Source organism: Bombina bombina, chromosome 5 (genome assembly GCF_027579735.1).
Source record: "Bombina bombina isolate aBomBom1 chromosome 5, aBomBom1.pri, whole genome shotgun sequence".
Taxonomy (NCBI): Eukaryota; Metazoa; Chordata; class Amphibia; order Anura; family Bombinatoridae; genus Bombina; species Bombina bombina.
In genome coordinates this window covers 1052286383-1052304068 of record NC_069503.1, presented here as the reverse complement: position 1 = coordinate 1052304068, position 17686 = coordinate 1052286383, and the positions used below count along the sequence as shown (strand labels likewise).

Below are 17686 nucleotides of genomic sequence, written 5' to 3'. Positions count from 1 at the left end.
GGCATATGAGTTAAGGAGCAGCGGCCTATAGACCGCTGCTTCTTGACTCCTGTTTCCAGCGAGCCTAAAGGCTTGCGTGGAAACAGGGTGAATTGGCCCAATTGGGCCAATAATAAATTGACCCCTTAGTGTCTATAAAACAATGGGAGCTGCCATATTGTAACTTAGGTTACCTTGTCTGCTGTGGCCAATTAGGGACAGTTATAAATAGGTCACTACAGTGAGCAGCCAATGGCTGTGTGGAAAATAAGTGTTCTGGACTTTCATTTCTTACAGGAACTGATAAGCTGACAATTTCAGAATGGAATTACAGGAAAAGGGGACAAAATAAAACTTGAAAGTATATTACAGAGTTTTTATATATATATGATTTATAATTTTATATTATCTTCTCAAAGTGTTAAATGCCCCTTTAATGCACATGTAAAAAAACACAGATGGGTGAAGTGGTGTTAACAGGTCAAACTGTAAGCTTCTGTGTTAGACAATTTGGGTGTGTTGGCTGATAAAAACAATGTATATTACCACTATTCTATAGTAAGATATAGTGAAATCCAGACAGAGGATCTACCAGAGAGAAAGCTTGTAGATTTATCATGGCTTTGCTTGCGCAGACAGAAGGGACTGTCGTGACTTTCCAGCACAGTCTGGGATTTTTCAGTAAGGAGCTCCATAAGTCGCCTTCTTCTTCTGAAGTTCAACCGGAACTGGTACAAGAGACCACTGTCCACAAAATGATGCTTGCTAGACACTAGAACAAAGAATAAAATAGATATAATTACACATTAAGGTACTTTAGCTGTTGTTGCATCTAAACATGTTAATGTGTATTACAGGTTGTTTTTTTTGTAATATTCGTACACTGAAAAAAAGTTCACCAATATTACTGTGGGAGTTGTCTTTATCATCCAGTGAGCAATCTGTTCATCGGAAATAGTTATGCACAGATATTCTCTTACTGATCTCATCAAAATAAATTTAAATTGTTTATGCAAGATATTATTTTACATGTCTAAATGGCGCTTTTTATAAACTTTTTTTTATCTTAACATCCCTTTAGGTTCTACCAAAAAAAACTATTGTATGTTTGTTAGGTTCTGATGTTTAAAACATCCCATTCATTTTAAACATGACAGCATATTCTAGAGAAATAAAAGCATCAAAAAGAGTGCTGGAAATTTCCCTTGTGTCTGCTATTAACCCTGTGATTCCAGAGGGGAATAAGTACAGCATATACAGCAGATAGGACATTTAGGGCATTCTCTATTATGACACCATTCTAGTTAGCAATGATGACCAATCCTGTTATGAGCAATAGCCAATCTTTTGCATCCTTCTTACGGAAGCCAAACATCAACCCATATAGCTATAGTGACAACAACGTACTAGAGTATTGGTCCCAGTATTGTGTGCTTTAGAAACCTTTTGGCCTCACTCTTGTTAAAAAACAAATCTGTAGCTGCATTACCATCATTTATGACTTGTGATGGCATCTGCCGCTCCTAAACATTTACTTTGGGCAGATATATTTTTGAATGATCCTATACATACTCTTTTCTGGCTTCTAAAAAAAAAAGTGTCTACCTCTTTGATAATCTGGCTTCCCCATTTTATATAAATTTTGTCAAACACATGAAATATTTTATGCAGCACTGTTTTATGTGAATGAAGAACTAGTCTGTCTGTATTTTCCCCCTAAAGATGATGCCACTATATCTAAAATTATATGGAAAAGACACAATTTGAATTTACTTAAGTGTCTATAATTACGGATTGTCTCACTGTAATTTAGTATACCAAAACTCATCTATCAGAACCTCAGATGAATGACAAATAGTTTCAGATTAATAGTCATTGACATTTCAGACCACTCATATTCTATAGCATTCATCATAACACATAATAAGATTGGGATATTTTAAGAAAGGCTAGGTTTGTTCATGGTGTACCAAGAATTAGGAAGATAATCTGTCATCTCCTTAAATGTTTTTAAATTTATATCACCTCTGTACTGAGCCCGTTTTGACACTTAGTTTTTTTATACCCTGGCTGTACATACAACATATATAGGGACCTTTAGGGGGAAAAAAGTCTTTATTTTGAAATGTATACAACAAAATAACCCTTTCTTCACCAATCCCTTTGGAAATTCAGCTTTCTTAAACAACAGTGATAATCTGTGTTTTCAACTATTGGCCAGAACCTACTTATCAAGCGATGACTTGATGGGTGTCATGCATGTTACGGCCATGCCCCACATATGCACTGGGGCAAATAAGCACACAGTTTACTCAAGTATTAAAATTGGGTTGTGTACCCCATATGGGCATATAGAAGGGATTGTTTAATATAATAAATAATATTTTTTTTTTTAACAAGTACTGAAAAAAATGCAGTATTGCATGCAAACCAAGGGAAGAAGCGTTGAAATTGTGCGTCTCATTTGAAACAAAAAAAAGTCTATGACTAGAGGCTATGTCATAGTAATATGGTTACCTTATAATTCCATTAGACATATACTTATACTATCGTCATTACTTTAGTCATTGTCCTTATACAGGCATAGGCAGACAGACATACAGATAGACAGAATGACAGATTGATAAATAGATAGATATTTCTGCAATTCCCTCCATCATAGTTTATACTAAACATTTCATATAATACTCCCTTAAATTCTTTGCCGTCATTTGATTAGATAAAAACAAGGATTGTTTTCTATATATAGCAGAGGCAATTACCCAGTAAACACTTTGCCTCTGTGCTCTGGTATGTGTCAATGATTTAATTCATCTGCTTTTCCAGCAATTACATCTTCCAGTCATAATTTAGTGTGTTGTTTTGTTTGTAAATACTATAAAAACTAAACTTGTTTTCCTAGCTTTTCTGATCATAGGAAAAATATCAGAGATGAAATAAACAAATAAACCAAATTGCTGATCACCATATAACGCTTGAGTTTTGTCTTGCAACAGTCAGATTATTTCCAAAACTATTTCAGTGAGATTATGAAGTATGAATGACCATCCTGTTTAATGTTTACAATACGATTAGCAGTAACCTCACAGAAGCTTCTTTCAGAGCAGTAATACTCTAGCCCAGACTAGTTTTGAAATAAATAGTTACAAAATATAGGCTTATTAATATTGAAGAATACAGTCATTCCCTAGTATTAGTATTCTTTATGTGGGAAAAATAATTTGATACATTTTTGATACATTTATTTTGCACTAAAATTGCTTTTCGTACATCTATGCACTTATTTTTCAAAGATTTAAAACAAAGAACACATAATAGCAAGGAAACTATGTGGGCGGAGTGTGACATTTACATCTTACCACACACACCCCTGCAGTACACTTTCTCCTGCGTTATTTACAAAATGTTGCCTTAGTCTCTAAAGTATTATCTTTTTTTTTAGTTAACAACAATAACATATCTTAATGGCAAAAGTATTGTGTTTCATTGGTTGGATGAAAGGTTGTTACATTAAAGGGTCATTAAACATTGCTGAATTAGAGATTGTGTTTATGATATAAATATAATTTAATTTGTTTTTCATATAACATTTTCTCACAGTAACCATCTACTCTCTAATGCATTTGCTGATACATGCACAAGAGTGTCTTAAAATTGATCAAACAAACAAATTATTTACAATGTGATGAGCTCCCTCTCCATATATATAAGATATCCTTTGCGCGCTACCGTTAGTGCAACACTCGTAATCTCCCTTAATTGGTGAACATGATGTACACCAAGGTTTATGCAACGATTTTCATAGCCAATAAACTATTCCAAGTCTGTAATTTGAATTTACGATTTGATTAATCTAACTAGGAAACTTCATCTGGAAGCTGACAACAAAAATTAGCAATACATTTTCAGGATTAGATTTTTGATGGGTGACAAGTGGCATCAAATCTTTCTTTAAAAAAAAAAAAAAAAGGCTACACATAGTTTATTGCAAAATTTAGTTTTTATTGTATATTTTGCTGAAAAAAACTAACGTATGTTTAATAGAAACTGCCGATTAAGGGCCAGATTACAAGTGGTGCGCAAACATTTGCGCACAAGCAATAAGGGTGTTTATTGCGGGTGTTTTGCGCTCGTCAAGCTTATCACTGGTATTACAAGTTGAAAGTAAACGCGCATGTTTTAAGCGCAATCGCGATTTACACTAGAATGATTATCGTGTCCTCAGAGCTCTGGTTAACGGTTTCGCAAAACAAAAAAGGGTCACAAAACACATAAAAAAATACATTACAAAGTACACTTACACTCATAATAACAGCATCTAATAAAAATTATCACAGAAAATATTGCACACAAAAAGTTATAAGGGCTCAAAGATATGAGATCTCAGGTGTTAGAAAAAAAAGTCTGCAAAGGGCTTTAAAATAGAGATTACAAACATATATATGTCTAAAGGTGTATATGTGAATATATAAATATATACACCGTATATGTCTGGCTGTATATGTGGTACATATGTTTTTACAGAAATATACACATAAATACATACATAGACATATATATAAGTCCATTAGAGCCCTTTGCAGTTAAAGGGACACTGAACCCAACAATTTTCTTTAGTGATTCAGATAGAGCATGCAATTTTAAGCAACTTTCTAATTTATTCCTATTATCAATGCTTCTTCGTTCTCTTGCTATCTTTATATAAAAAAAGAAGGCATCTAAGCTTTTTTCTTGGTTCAGCACTCTGGACAGCAATTTTTGATTGGTGGATGAATTTACCCACCAATCAGCAAGGACAACCTAGGTTGTTGTTCACCAAAAATGGGCCGGCATCTAAACTTACATTCTTGCATTTCAAATAAAGATACCAAGAGAATAAAGAACATTTGATAATAGGAGTAAATTAGAAAGTTGCTTAAAATTTCATGCTCTATCTGAATCGCAAAAGAAAAAATTTGGGTTCAGTGTCCCTTTAATGTAGATGAAAACATGAAAAAACATATTTATGAAAAATTATTTTTTAACAAAAGATTTAACTATGTATTTACTGTAAATACATTACATTCCAATGTATATATTGGATATATATATATTGTACCAAAATACCACTAGATATATGTAGAAATGTTTATTTATGAATAAAGAGAACATATTCTTCAATTGAAGAACATGGAATGTGAAATATTCATATTTTCATGTTGGGTTAGCACACATGAAAATATGCGATCGGGTTTGTGCAAGAGATGGGTTTTAGGTTGCTTTCTCACTTTTTTGCTCCAATGACTTCTATGGGGGAATACTGAACACACAAGAAATTTTGTTTAAGTTCAACTTTTTGCACTCGTCGGGTCAGAGCATGAACGAAAACAGTTTACTTTCATCTTATAATACAAGTGCAACCCCACGCACCACAAAAAAGCTCACTTCTACAACAATAACACTTAAGCGGAAGCGTTAATTAGTGCTCCCCTTGTAATCTGGCCGCTAAGTATTTAACTAAATAACATTACACAAAAAAATAACTAAATTGTATATTAAAAAGTGATGTCCTTAGATCAAGGGGTAGGCAAAATAGGGCCCAATGAGTCAAATCAGGCACACCACCCCATTCTGTACATTCCATGAGCTAAGAATGTTTTTTAGATTTTTAAATGCATAAAACATTAAAAGAAATATGATATTTAGTAGCAAAAATAAAATTCAAAATTCAGTCTCCATAAATAAAGTTTTTATTGAAACAAAAGTCACTCGTTCAATGAAAATGAGGCAGCAGCCAAATAAAGTTTCAAATGGCTCATTTGTCTTATAATTTGAATATTTTCAATAAAATATTGTGGAAATGTTCTCTCTCTCTCTTGTTGTGAAAGTTTCCTACACAATGCCCTTGATTTTGCCCTTAGCCTTTTGCAAAAAGAAAAAAGTTTGCTTTAGGTAATACAGTCGAGAACTTAAGAATATTCAGCATTTCTAAATATCCAGTGTCTTTCCTTGTTTGGTAGTACAGTCTGATATCTCTTATAAAACTGACTGGGAGCCTGTGCTGTTCTCTGCCTTTCTCTAACTTGACCAACTGTCAGCTGTAAGGAATCATACAGGTGACATGAGACAAGTTACCCATAAGCATCACAGTACATATAAAAATCTACAACTGTCCAAGAATGAGAATGAGGCCATAAACTTAAAAAGAACCAGGTTTTCATAAGCTATTAATGACCACAGAGCAATAACAATTTGTTTAAATAAGCTTTCAGCAAGAATAGACGACGAAAAGAAAACCCAGATGCCCTGATTTTGTTTGCAGCATCTAAATAAGATCTGAGAATCTAAGAGCAGAATTACTTATTTGAACTACAGAATCTGGGGTGAAACACATAAGCTGAGCCTTGAGATGAATCTGAACCAGTTTAACATGGAAGACCAGTCCCTGAGGAAAGAAAGAACTAAACTGATGTTCCAGAGACTTTAATAATGAGATTGTTGAAAGTTCTTAAACTGAATAGCCCGAAGAAGGCGGCAGACCAAAGGGTATCTGTCAGCGAGAACACCCTCAAAGGGGAGATGGCCCGCTGAAATGGGCCAAACAAAAAAGATGACAGTCCGGTATGCCTTCCCTGAGAAAAAAGTTCTGTGACAAAATTCACAATCATGGGGAAAGAGGCAGAAAAGAGATCAACGTCTCTTCCCACACACCAACAAACCTAGACTGCCCAGGCTGAAGCATAACATATTCTAGTGCCTGGGGCCCAGAATTTACACAGAAGGAGAGAAGCCTCTTGCAAAAAGGCCCTCAGAAGGAGGAGCTGAGCACATCTGCAGGAGGGGAGCAAACCATGGCTGAGTTGCCCACCAGGGGCATGATCAGAGTAACGAGGAACTGGAAGCACCGATCAAAAGTGTCCGAGCAATGATAGCAAAAGGAGGGAGTGCATAAGCTCCTTTAAGAGTGCCAATCTTGAAGAAAGGCGTCCACTCCTATGCAATCTGGATCCGGAAGCCAACTGAAAAACGAGGAAGTTAGCGATTGGTCCATGATGCAAACAAGTCTATCGAGAACAGGACAAAAAGAGAACAAAAGGCCAAAGATTCTCACAGTTTATGGGTGGAGATGGAAACTGCAGACAGTGCTGACTGGATCTCCAACTTGATACGGTCTATCTTCTCCTGAGGAAGAAGAAGTTGACCCTGTATCGCATCTATGGAGAAACCCAGGAACTGCACCAGTTGCAAAGGCATCAGGCTCGATTTCTCTACGTTGATCACAAACATCAGAGAGCTGAGGATAGTGGACATGTCATGCATTTGAGAGAGTAGAACGTCTTTATCCTGAGCCATATGTAAGATGTCATCCTGATAAATCACAAGACAAAAACCACAAGCCCGGAGGACAAGCCACCACTGGTTTGAGAAGCTTCATGAAGAACCAGGGCAGAGCTGAGACCAAACAGAATGCAGGTAGGTGCCAAAGCTGATCCACCCAACGGAATTGAAGGGATTTGTGGAAGTCAAAGCCACAAGCACTGTCAAATAAGAATTTTTTAAGTCCAGGTGCACCATCCAGTTATTCAAAGGGAGCAGATCTCTTAGTATGTGAATGCCCTCCATCTTGAAGTGGTGGTACACAAAAAAAATTGAGATTCATCAAATTGATGTATCAGACCGGTACCCCCAGTCTTTTTGGAGACAAGAAACAGGTTGCTCAGGAAACCAACTGGAGCCACCCAAGGAACATGTTCTATAGCTCTTTTTGACTACAGAGACAAAACTTCCTCTTTGATAAGATTCTGTCCTTTCAGTGACAAAAGCATGGGTTTGGGGAACTGAGACTGAAAAAAGAGGGCAAATTAATTGTATGACAAATCATTGAATAGTCTGGAGAATCCAAGGGTCTAAGGTAACTGTTTACCAATTTTGGTAAAAAATGAGTCTTCCCGCTAATGGAAGGTGGGGGGGAGAAGGAGGGGATAAAGGACTCACCTTGGCATGCATGGGGGAGGGATCTCACACAGCAGCTGGTCTGGTCCTTGAAGGCCTAGATTGGTACAGGAACATAACTAAGTTGTATTGCCCAGAGGGGTATTGGAATTGGTTGAGGACCATGATTTGGCAGGCAGACAACCTCTGAATCTGCTGGCCCTGGCAAAAACAGTCTATGGTTGGAAAACTTTCCGAAGAGAGGCTTGAATTCTGTCGATAGATGTGAAAGTTGACACATAATGTCACATAATAGTGAGAAAGGAATCTCCAAATAAAAGGGCCTGCAAGCCTGGCCTCTTCAGTTGACAGTACGGCCAGTTGGGGGTCAATGCGCATCAGCGCAGCTCTAAGCTTTTTGCTAAAGAGAGCAACATTAGCATTACCTAAGAGATAAAAGGCTCTAAAAGCCCACTCTTTCACCATGGAAGGGTCCAAGGAGGAGCCTGAGAGAAGTGTCTCATTAGAGATTAGCAAAATCTCTAATGAGACACTTGTAATGTCCAGGAGTTTATGCTGAACACTTGTAATGTCCAGGAGTTTATGCTGGACACCACTGAGGGATCTCTCAATGCCCTTCCTTGGGTCCTTACCCTGGTTAGGAAGGTTACAAGTTTTGAGTCAAAATCAGGAGTAGCTGACTCCTTGCTGGGAAGGGAGGGCCTATGGCATTCAGCCCTGATAAAAGCTGTATCCTCCAGATCCAGAGATTGATGAGGAGGAGGTAGAGATCATTCTGAATGAAGAGTGCAGGTGCAAAATGTGTTTCAGACTAAAGATGGGATTGCTCGTATGATCAAAAAGATCCTTCTCTGTGTCCTCATCCACATGTTTTTTTTGCTGTTGTTTTGGAAGTTAGTAAAGGTTTATTGCAAAATATGAAGCTTCCAGTCTCATAAAATTCTCTTGTGCAATGTTAAATTTTGCTGCAGGAGGGCAGGTTCACTACTTGCGAACCTATATGCCTGCAGGGATAGTAAATCTAGCCCTCTGAAAAGGATTTTGATCAATTTCCCTGCTGGCATCCAATGATCTCTCTGGCACGTAAGGGGTTAAACAAAACTGACCTTCTGACTGCAGATATTTTTATATACTGTATAACTAATAGAGAGTATTGGATACCAAATACCGTTGAAAAACACAAGAATGAATGTATCAGTGGATTCCACTCCTACAAAAAAGTAGCTAAACACAATATTTGAAATATGAACACATTTTAAATTGTCCAAAAACCACAACTCACTGAACAAAAAATCAATATTAAGACAATATGTATAATATTGTCAAAAAGACAGCAATAATTTGCAATCTTTTATCATAAATTCGTAACCACAATGAAATCTGATACACAAAACCATCAGTTCCCCACCCTTTATTACTTGTAATTTCCATAAAAAAGTACTGAGTACTTTTTCAATATTTGTCATAATAGTTTCTGCTTCTGAGAATAAGGGATAAGGTTTATCCAAAACCAAACACTTTTTTTTTTTTTTTTAAATCCTAAATCATATTTATCATAAATCAGATTAGGAGATTTGTGGTGTTGAAAGAAGCAGTCAATAATAGATTGTTTAAAAATGTATAGGATATTAGCTTCAGTAAAAAAGGGAGTAAGCTGCAGAGATGCTAAATTACATATAATCCCTTTGACAGGAGATGGATCTTATGTTTGCCTATTAAGGTAATAAGACCAAAAAAAGAAAAACCTGCAGAGTAAGAATATATCCGATATATGTTTTGGGGGGATACAGGGGCGTGATTTTGGCCTAGGTAAACAAGACCATTTGCCTTGGGCAGCTGATTGGAGGGTGCAGCTCTTTTTGAGTCTCTTAAATATATACAGTAGATATATATATATATTCCAGAATCAGAAAGCACTCAATGGACGTTCCTCGAAATAAGAAATAACTTTTATTCCAATATTTAAAAGCTCATGATGTTTGGGGGCACCGGTCCGGTCCCACTTGTTAAATGATATCTATCTCTCTTCTCTCCTCTCCTCTCTCTCTCTCTCTCTCTCTATCAGATGACGCCGGAACGGGGGTAAGACCTGAAAACGTTTACATATGACACTTAATTAAAGGGTATTAATTTGCAACACCAGTGAGAGCGTTCCAGTTTGTGAAGATATATGAATTATATGATTATTTGAAGTGCACCCTGTGCAATAAGTTGTGGGCCAAGCTCTACAGAGGGACTATATATACACACACACATACACAGTATGCCTAGTCAACATTTACTTTTGAAATGCCATGAAAAAAAAATCAAATTACACCCTGACCAAAAAATATTATGTACAAAAAATGGCTTAAAATCTGAGGTATGCGGGGGTTTGTGTGGCAGCAACATTTTGATTGCCTAGGGCAGCAGAAAACCTAAAAACGCCACGTGGTTTAATACATTTCATTCAGCCAAATACTCAAATCCATTTAAAACTTTAGGGGCCAGCATACTTTTAGGTGCCTGACAGTCTTATTTGTATATAGATATATGGAGAAGTCAGTAAAGATTTGATGCAAAATATGAAGCCTCCTGTCTGCCATAAAATCCTCTTGTGCAATGTTAAATTTTGCTGTGCAAAGCAACATCGCAAGTGGTGACTGCAGGAGGGCAGGTTCACTACTTCCAAACCTATCCACCTGCAGGGATAAATCACTTAGGAGATTTGTGGTGTTGAAAGATGCAGTCAATAATAGACGGCTTAAAATGTATATGACATTACCTTCAGTAAAATAGTGAGTAAGCTTGCAGAGATGCTAAATTACATATAATCCCCTTTGACGGGAAATTTGATCTTTTGAGAATAACTCAAAAAGTCAGGAGCCAGGGGTAAAATTCCAGGATCCCAATGGTTCCTAAGCACCTGGGGTGTGTCAAGTCATGATTTATGAATCAAAATACTAATAAAATAAAAACTGCAAATTAATGTAACACATGCAGATGGAATAAAACATACTTAGTGATCACTTGTAATACTGTTAGTTATTTAGAGAACCCTGGATTAATTTGCTTTAATATTTAATCCTTTCTGTAGATGACTATGGTATATTTCACCCGCCGCCCGTGTGGTATCACATATTCAGCGCAAGGATTTGACGTCAGCGAAAATAGAGAAATTTTACTCCATTTCACCTTGCCACACATAGGCAGTGCAGCAAGCCTACGCTAAAAAAAGTGAACACCATAACTCCCATAACTCCCTGAAAAATATAAACCAACACCTAACCGCATACGCAATAGCTACCGGTCAACAGCAATCCCCTACCGCAATAACTAATAAACAGCTAGATTACGAGTTTGCGGTATGGGTGAAAAAGCAGGCGTTAATGCTCTTTTTTACTAACCATGCTGGTATTACTAGTCTTGCAGGTATTTCTGCACCGCACACGTTTTTGCCGTAACGCAACGTAATTACTGGGGAGGCCAAAAAGTGAGCGGTACAGCCAATACCGTCAAGATCTGTACCGTAAACTGAAAGTCAGTAGTTATGGTTTTTTACGCTACAAAGCAGGTAGCATAAAACTCATAACTAAAGTGCTAAAAAGTACACTAACACCCATAAACTACTATTAACTCCTAAAAACCGAGGCCGCTCCCGCATCGCAAACACTAAAATAAAAATACTAACCCCTAATCTGCTGCTCCGGACATCATCGCCACTATAATAGAAACATATTAACCCCTAAACCGCCACACTCCCTCAGCCCCGCCTCGCAACACTAGTTAAATATTATTAACCCTAATCTGTTGTCCCTAACATTGTCGCAACCTACATTACAGTTATTAACCCCTAATATCTGCCTCCCCCAACGTCGCCTGCCACTATACTAAAGTTATAACCCCTAAACCTAACCCTAACACCCACTAACTTTAATATAATTAAAATAAATCTAATTAAATATCCCTATAATTAACTAAATTTTACCTGTAAAATAAACCCTAAGATAGCTACAATATAACTATAGTTACATTGTAGCTATCTTAGTTTTATTTTTATTTTACAGGCAAGTTTGTATTTATATTAACTAGGGTAGATTAGTTACAAAATAGTTATTAACTATTTACTAGCTACCTAGTTAAAATAAATACAAACTTACCTGTAAAATAAAACCTAACCTGTCTTACACTAACACCTAACCTTACACTACAATTAAATCAATTACATTAATTAAATACAATTACCTAAATTACAAAAAAACAAACACTAAATTACACAAAATAAAAAAAGAAAATATCAGATATTTAAACTAATTAACCTAATCTAATAGCCCTATTAAAATAAAAAAAAGCCCCCCCCCCCCGAAGAAACAAATCAAACCCTAGTCTAAACCTAAACTACCAATAGCCCTTAAAAGGGCCTTTGCGGGCATTGCCCCAAAGAAATAAGCTCTTTTACCTGTAAAAAAAAAATACAAACAACCCCCCAACAGTAAAACCCACCACCCACACAACCAAGCCCCTGCCAAATAAAATCCCCCAAATAAAAAGCTCTTTTTCAAGTGCCCAAAACCCTAATCTAAAAATAAAACCCACCCAATAAACCCTTAAAAAAACCTAACACTAGACCCACAAAGATCCACTTACAGTTTTGAAGACTGACATTCATCCTCAACAAAGCCGGGAGAAGTCTTCATCCAAGCGCAAGAAGTCCTCAACGAAGCCGGGAGAAGTCTCCATCCAAGCTGGCAGAAGTGGTCCTCCAGACAGCATCTTCTATCTTCATCCATCCGGTGCGGAGCGGCTCCATTTTCAAGACATGCGGGCGCGGAGCATCCTCGTCTTACGACGACTCTTCCAGAATGAAGTTCCTTTAAGTGATGTCATCTAAGATGGCGTCCCTTGAATTCCGTTTGGCTGATAGAATTCTATCAGCCAATCGGAATTAAAGGGGTGAAAAAATCCTATTGGCTGATGCAATAATTTGGTTTATTATTTCTGTAATGTTAGACTTTTTTATTTTAGATTAATTTAATTTAATCTAGGGTTTTTTTAAGTACTGTTAGGATTTTTTATTCTTATTGTAATTTAGTATTTTATGTAATTTTGGGTTAATGTATGGGGTATTAGGTTTGGGGGACTTAGTAATTAAATAAGTTATTTGCGTTGTGGGGGGGTGGGCGGTTTAGGGAGTTAATAGATTAATTAGGTTTATTGCGATGTAGGTGTTTGGGGCGGTTTAGGGTTAATAAATTAATTAGTTACTTTGCAATGTGGGGATTTGGCAGTTTAGGGGTTAATTAGTTACTTTGCGATATATTTATTAGGTAGTTTGCAATGTTGGGGTTGGCAGATTTAGGGGTTAATACTTTTATTAGGTAGATTGCGATGTGGGTGAATGGCAGATTAGGGGTTAATACATTTATTAGGTAGATTGCGATGTGGGTAAATGGCGGATTAGGGGTTAATAGTTTAATTAAGCATATTGTGTTGTGGGGTGTTGTCGGTTTAAGGGGTTAATACTTTTATTATTAGTTGCAAGTGGGGGGATTGCGGATATAGGGGTTTTTACGTGTCAGGTTTATTTTTGGGAGGAGGGTTAAACTTTTACGGGAGATTTGGCGTTTGTTTTTTTATTTTCTTATGCACCGGCTGTTTCTAAAGTGCCGTAAGTCTATGGCGACTCCAGGAAATGTGTATTTTCGCACATTTCTGGACATCCCTAGCTTTTCCGACTTACGACACTTTATGAACTGCCGGCGGGGTTTATGTGATTTCCCGATGTGCGAGGTGAAATTACTGGCGGTGCAGGTTTCAGCAGTTACGCTTAAGCCTGAGTCGTAAATGTAATCTCGTCCTATATGTCTCCTTGATGTTGGAAAAACTGTGACATAGGTTATCACCTTGACTTTTGCAATATTTATGTCACTATTTGACAGCACACTTTTACAACAGCCACACAATGTAACATAACTAACTACATTGTAGATTATTTCTGTTTGAAAAAGTAAAATCTGATACTATCAATAAGAGAGAGAAATTTCATTAAGGGGACTGTAAAATCAAAATTAAATGTTGATGATTCAAACAGAGCACACACATTAACTTTCCAACATACGCCTGTTGCCATATCCGATTCCTTATCTTAATATATATCTTGTCATTTGATTTCTTTAAGCTCCAGTAGTGCATTAACTGCTCCGTCAACAAAGGATATCCAAGTGAAATGAAAGCAAATAAGACAAAAGAAGGAAATTGGAAAGTTGTTTAAAATTATATGATTTTATCTTAATCGGGAAAAAAATTTGGGTTTCATCAAACTTTCATGTCTCTTTATTACATTTACACATTGCACTTTCCATATTTTTTATTTAATGCATACAAATTCTGTATACAGCAGTGTATTTATGATTATGATTGCAAAATTCTGATTATGTTTTGAACAGTTTTTGTATAACAAATTAGGCTCTAACTTTGTATATTATGGGTATCTTTACAAATTACATTGTACTTTGTATTTCTTTATATTTAAAATAAAACTGACAGCTTCAGTTTCCCAGAGACTTTCTATAGGTCCAAGGATCAAATATTCTCTAGTTTGGAGAGAAATTATAGCGTGCAGGGTACTTCACATGGGCTATACTCACTGAATTCTATAATGAAAAGGGCGGAACCTGGAAAGTGCCAGAGAGATTAGAGGTGCCTTCCATTTTAGATCATCTCATCTGAGCGGAGAGCTTTACGGGAGGCATTTCTCATCTTTCTGGAGAATTCCAGGTTCCCCCTTTTTCTTATAAAATTCTGCCACTGTAAATTTACACTATAGTTTGTTTCTTAACTAGAGAATCTTTTATCATTGGTCCAAAGAATGTTATGAAGCTTTCTGGTCCCAGATGAGAATATATATGTGGACCAATCATAAACAGGTATCATTAGAAGCATAATTATGCATCGCTCCCTTTAACCTCCAATTCTAAGATGCAACTCAGCTAAACGGTTTGACAACAGGTAGTTTCCTCTTACCATGTTTGAATGATTGCATGCTCCAGCAATCTTCTGCAGAGCTGATCAGCTTCAGTTCTTGATTTTGCCTCTTGTTTCATAAACCAGCCAGTTAACAAATTCAGAAGCTACAAAAGAACGTTCGTATTTTACACCTTCCTCATCTCTTGCTTGCAAAGTGTGTTTTCCCGTATTCATAATCCTATCATGGCAGAGAAAACAGGATTATGTTATTTTATATGTGAAAATGTTTACTTATGTATTAAAGGGCAGGGCATGAAATTTGACTCCCCGTAAATAAAGGGAAAATTAAAACAAAATTGTAACACACCACCATGTTGTATCTTAGTTTTCCTTTTCTGTTTAGGCCAATTAAGAACAGTTTTAAATGTGTCACTAGAGTGTGCAACCAATACAGCAGTGTTAAGTCTGCACTTATCAGGAATCGGAAAGCCCACAATTTTCATAGTTTAATTACAGGAAACAGGAACAAAATAAATACTGAAAGCATATGAATGTATTTATTTTATACACAAGGCCACCAATGAAAATCTGCATCTCCTGTAACACTGTGGACCTTTATTTTTATTTTTTGCAGTTTATATTACTTATAAATCCATATTTTAAAACTAAACGTCTCTTGCTTTGTGTAAAAATTGTGCTTGTCCCACACTCCCTAAGATAGGCCAAATTCTGTAACCAGCAAATGCTACAAATCAAATATCTTTTGTTCTTTAATATATCTATTTTTTTGGTATTTAAGGAAAGATAAACAAAACAACAACATTAGGTAAAGAAAGTGTAACACACATATGACAAATAACAACGAGTGTCGTCTCAAAAAAAGGAAAGAATAATATATAATCATCTCGTCAAAAATGATTTAGTATGGTTTTATTTTTTACATAAATCTGTATACTACATAAGTTTTCTTAACAGGCAGTGATACCTTGAAAGGGGTGGATAAAATATATACAGAAAAGCAATTAAGGGTCATAAAGCAAGTTGGGATAATATGAACTTTAATTACTTTATCTTCAAATTTATATTGCAGTACCTCGCCATTAACCCTTTCATTTAAGTTTCTCCGAATTGGTACAGCTCTAACTCCCCCCCACACATTTCCTTCTATGGCTGTATCTACAGGTGAAACTCGAAAAATTAGAATATCGTGCAAAAGTTAATTTATTTCACTAATGCAACTTAAAAGGGTGAACTAATATATGAGATAGACTCATTACATTCAAAGCAAGATAGTTTCAAAGCCGTGATTTTTGTCATAATTGTGAGAAATTATGATTACAGCTCATGAAAACCCCAAATCCTCAATCTCAGAAAATTTGAAGTATTGTGAAAAGGTGCAATATTCTAGGCTCAAAGTGTCCCCACTGTAATCGGCTAATTAAGCCATAACACCTGCAGAGGTTCCTGAGCCTTTAAATGGGTCTCTCAGTCTGGTTCAGTAGGAATCACAATCATAGGAAAGACTGCTGACCTGACAGTTGTGCAGAAAACCATAATTGACAACCTCCATAATGAGGGGAAAGCCTCAAAAGGTAATTGCAAAAAGAAGTTGGATGTTCCCAAAGTGCTGTATCAAAGCACATTAATAGAAAGCAATGTGGGAAGGGAAAAGTGTGGAAGAAAAAGGTGCACAAGCAGCAGGGATGACCGCAGCGTGGAGAGGATTGTCAGGAAAAAGGCAATTCAAAAGTGTTGGGGACTTTCACAAGGAGTGGACTAAGGCTGGAGTCAGTGCATCAAGAGCCACCACACACAGACGGATCCTGGACATAGGGCTTCAAATGTCGTATTCCTCTTGTCCAAGCCACTCCTGAACAACAAACAACGTCAGAAGCGTCTTACCTGGGCTAAAGAAAAACAGACCTGATCTGTTGCTCAGTGGTCCAAAGTCTTCTTTTCTGATGAGAGCAAATTTTGCATTTCATTTGGAAACCAAGGACCCAGTGTATGGAGGAAGAATGGAGAGGCACACACTGCAAGATGCTTGAAGTCCAGTGTGAAGTTTCCACAGTCTGTGTTGAATTGAGGAGCCATGTCATCTGCTGGTCCATTGTGCTTCATTAAGTCCAGGGTCAACGCAGTCGTCTACCAGGAGATTTTGGAGCACTTCATGCTTCCTTCCGCAGACAAGCTCTATGGGGATGCTGACTTCATTTTTCAGCAGGACTGGGCACCTGCCCACACTGCCAAAAGCACCAAAACCTGGTTCAATGACCTTGGGATTACTGTGCTTGATTGGCCAGCAAACTCGCCTGACCTGAACCCCATAGAGAATCCATGGGGCATTGCCAAGAGAAAGATGAGAGACATGAGACCGAACAATGCAGAAGAGCTGAAGGCCGCTATAAAAGCATCCTGTTCTTCCATAACACCTCAGCAGTGCCACAGGCTGATAGCTTCCATGCCACACCGCATTGAGGCAGTAATTGCTGCAAAAGGGGCCCAAACCAAGTACTGAGTACGTACAGTATGCATGCTATGCTTATACTTTTCAGAGGTCCGATATTGTTCGATGTACAATCCTTGTTTTATTGATTGCATGTAATATTCTAATTTTCTGAGATTGTGGATTTGGGGTTTTCATGAGCTGTAAGCCATAATCATCACAATTATGACAAATCACAGCTTGAACTATCTTGCTTTGCATGTAATGAGTCTATCTCATATATTAGTTTCACCTTTTAAGTTGCATTAGTAAAAAAAATGAACTTTTGCACAATATTCTAATTTTTTTGCTTTGGTAGAACGCAAAAGTGCACAGTGTTATCTG

The 17686-nt window shown here is 36.9% G+C and overlaps 1 protein-coding gene across 1 annotated transcript in view; it reads right to left on the bottom strand.

The window, feature by feature from the left end:
• Positions 1–17686, bottom strand: part of DEPTOR (DEP domain containing MTOR interacting protein) — a 293215-nt gene that overhangs the window by 134017 nt on the left and 141512 nt on the right. The window contains 4 exon segments of the mRNA XM_053715320.1: positions 572–751; positions 6809–6813; positions 14914–14987; positions 14989–15094. Of these exon segments, the coding sequence (XP_053571295.1) occupies positions 572–751; positions 6809–6813; positions 14914–14987; positions 14989–15094 (365 nt within the window).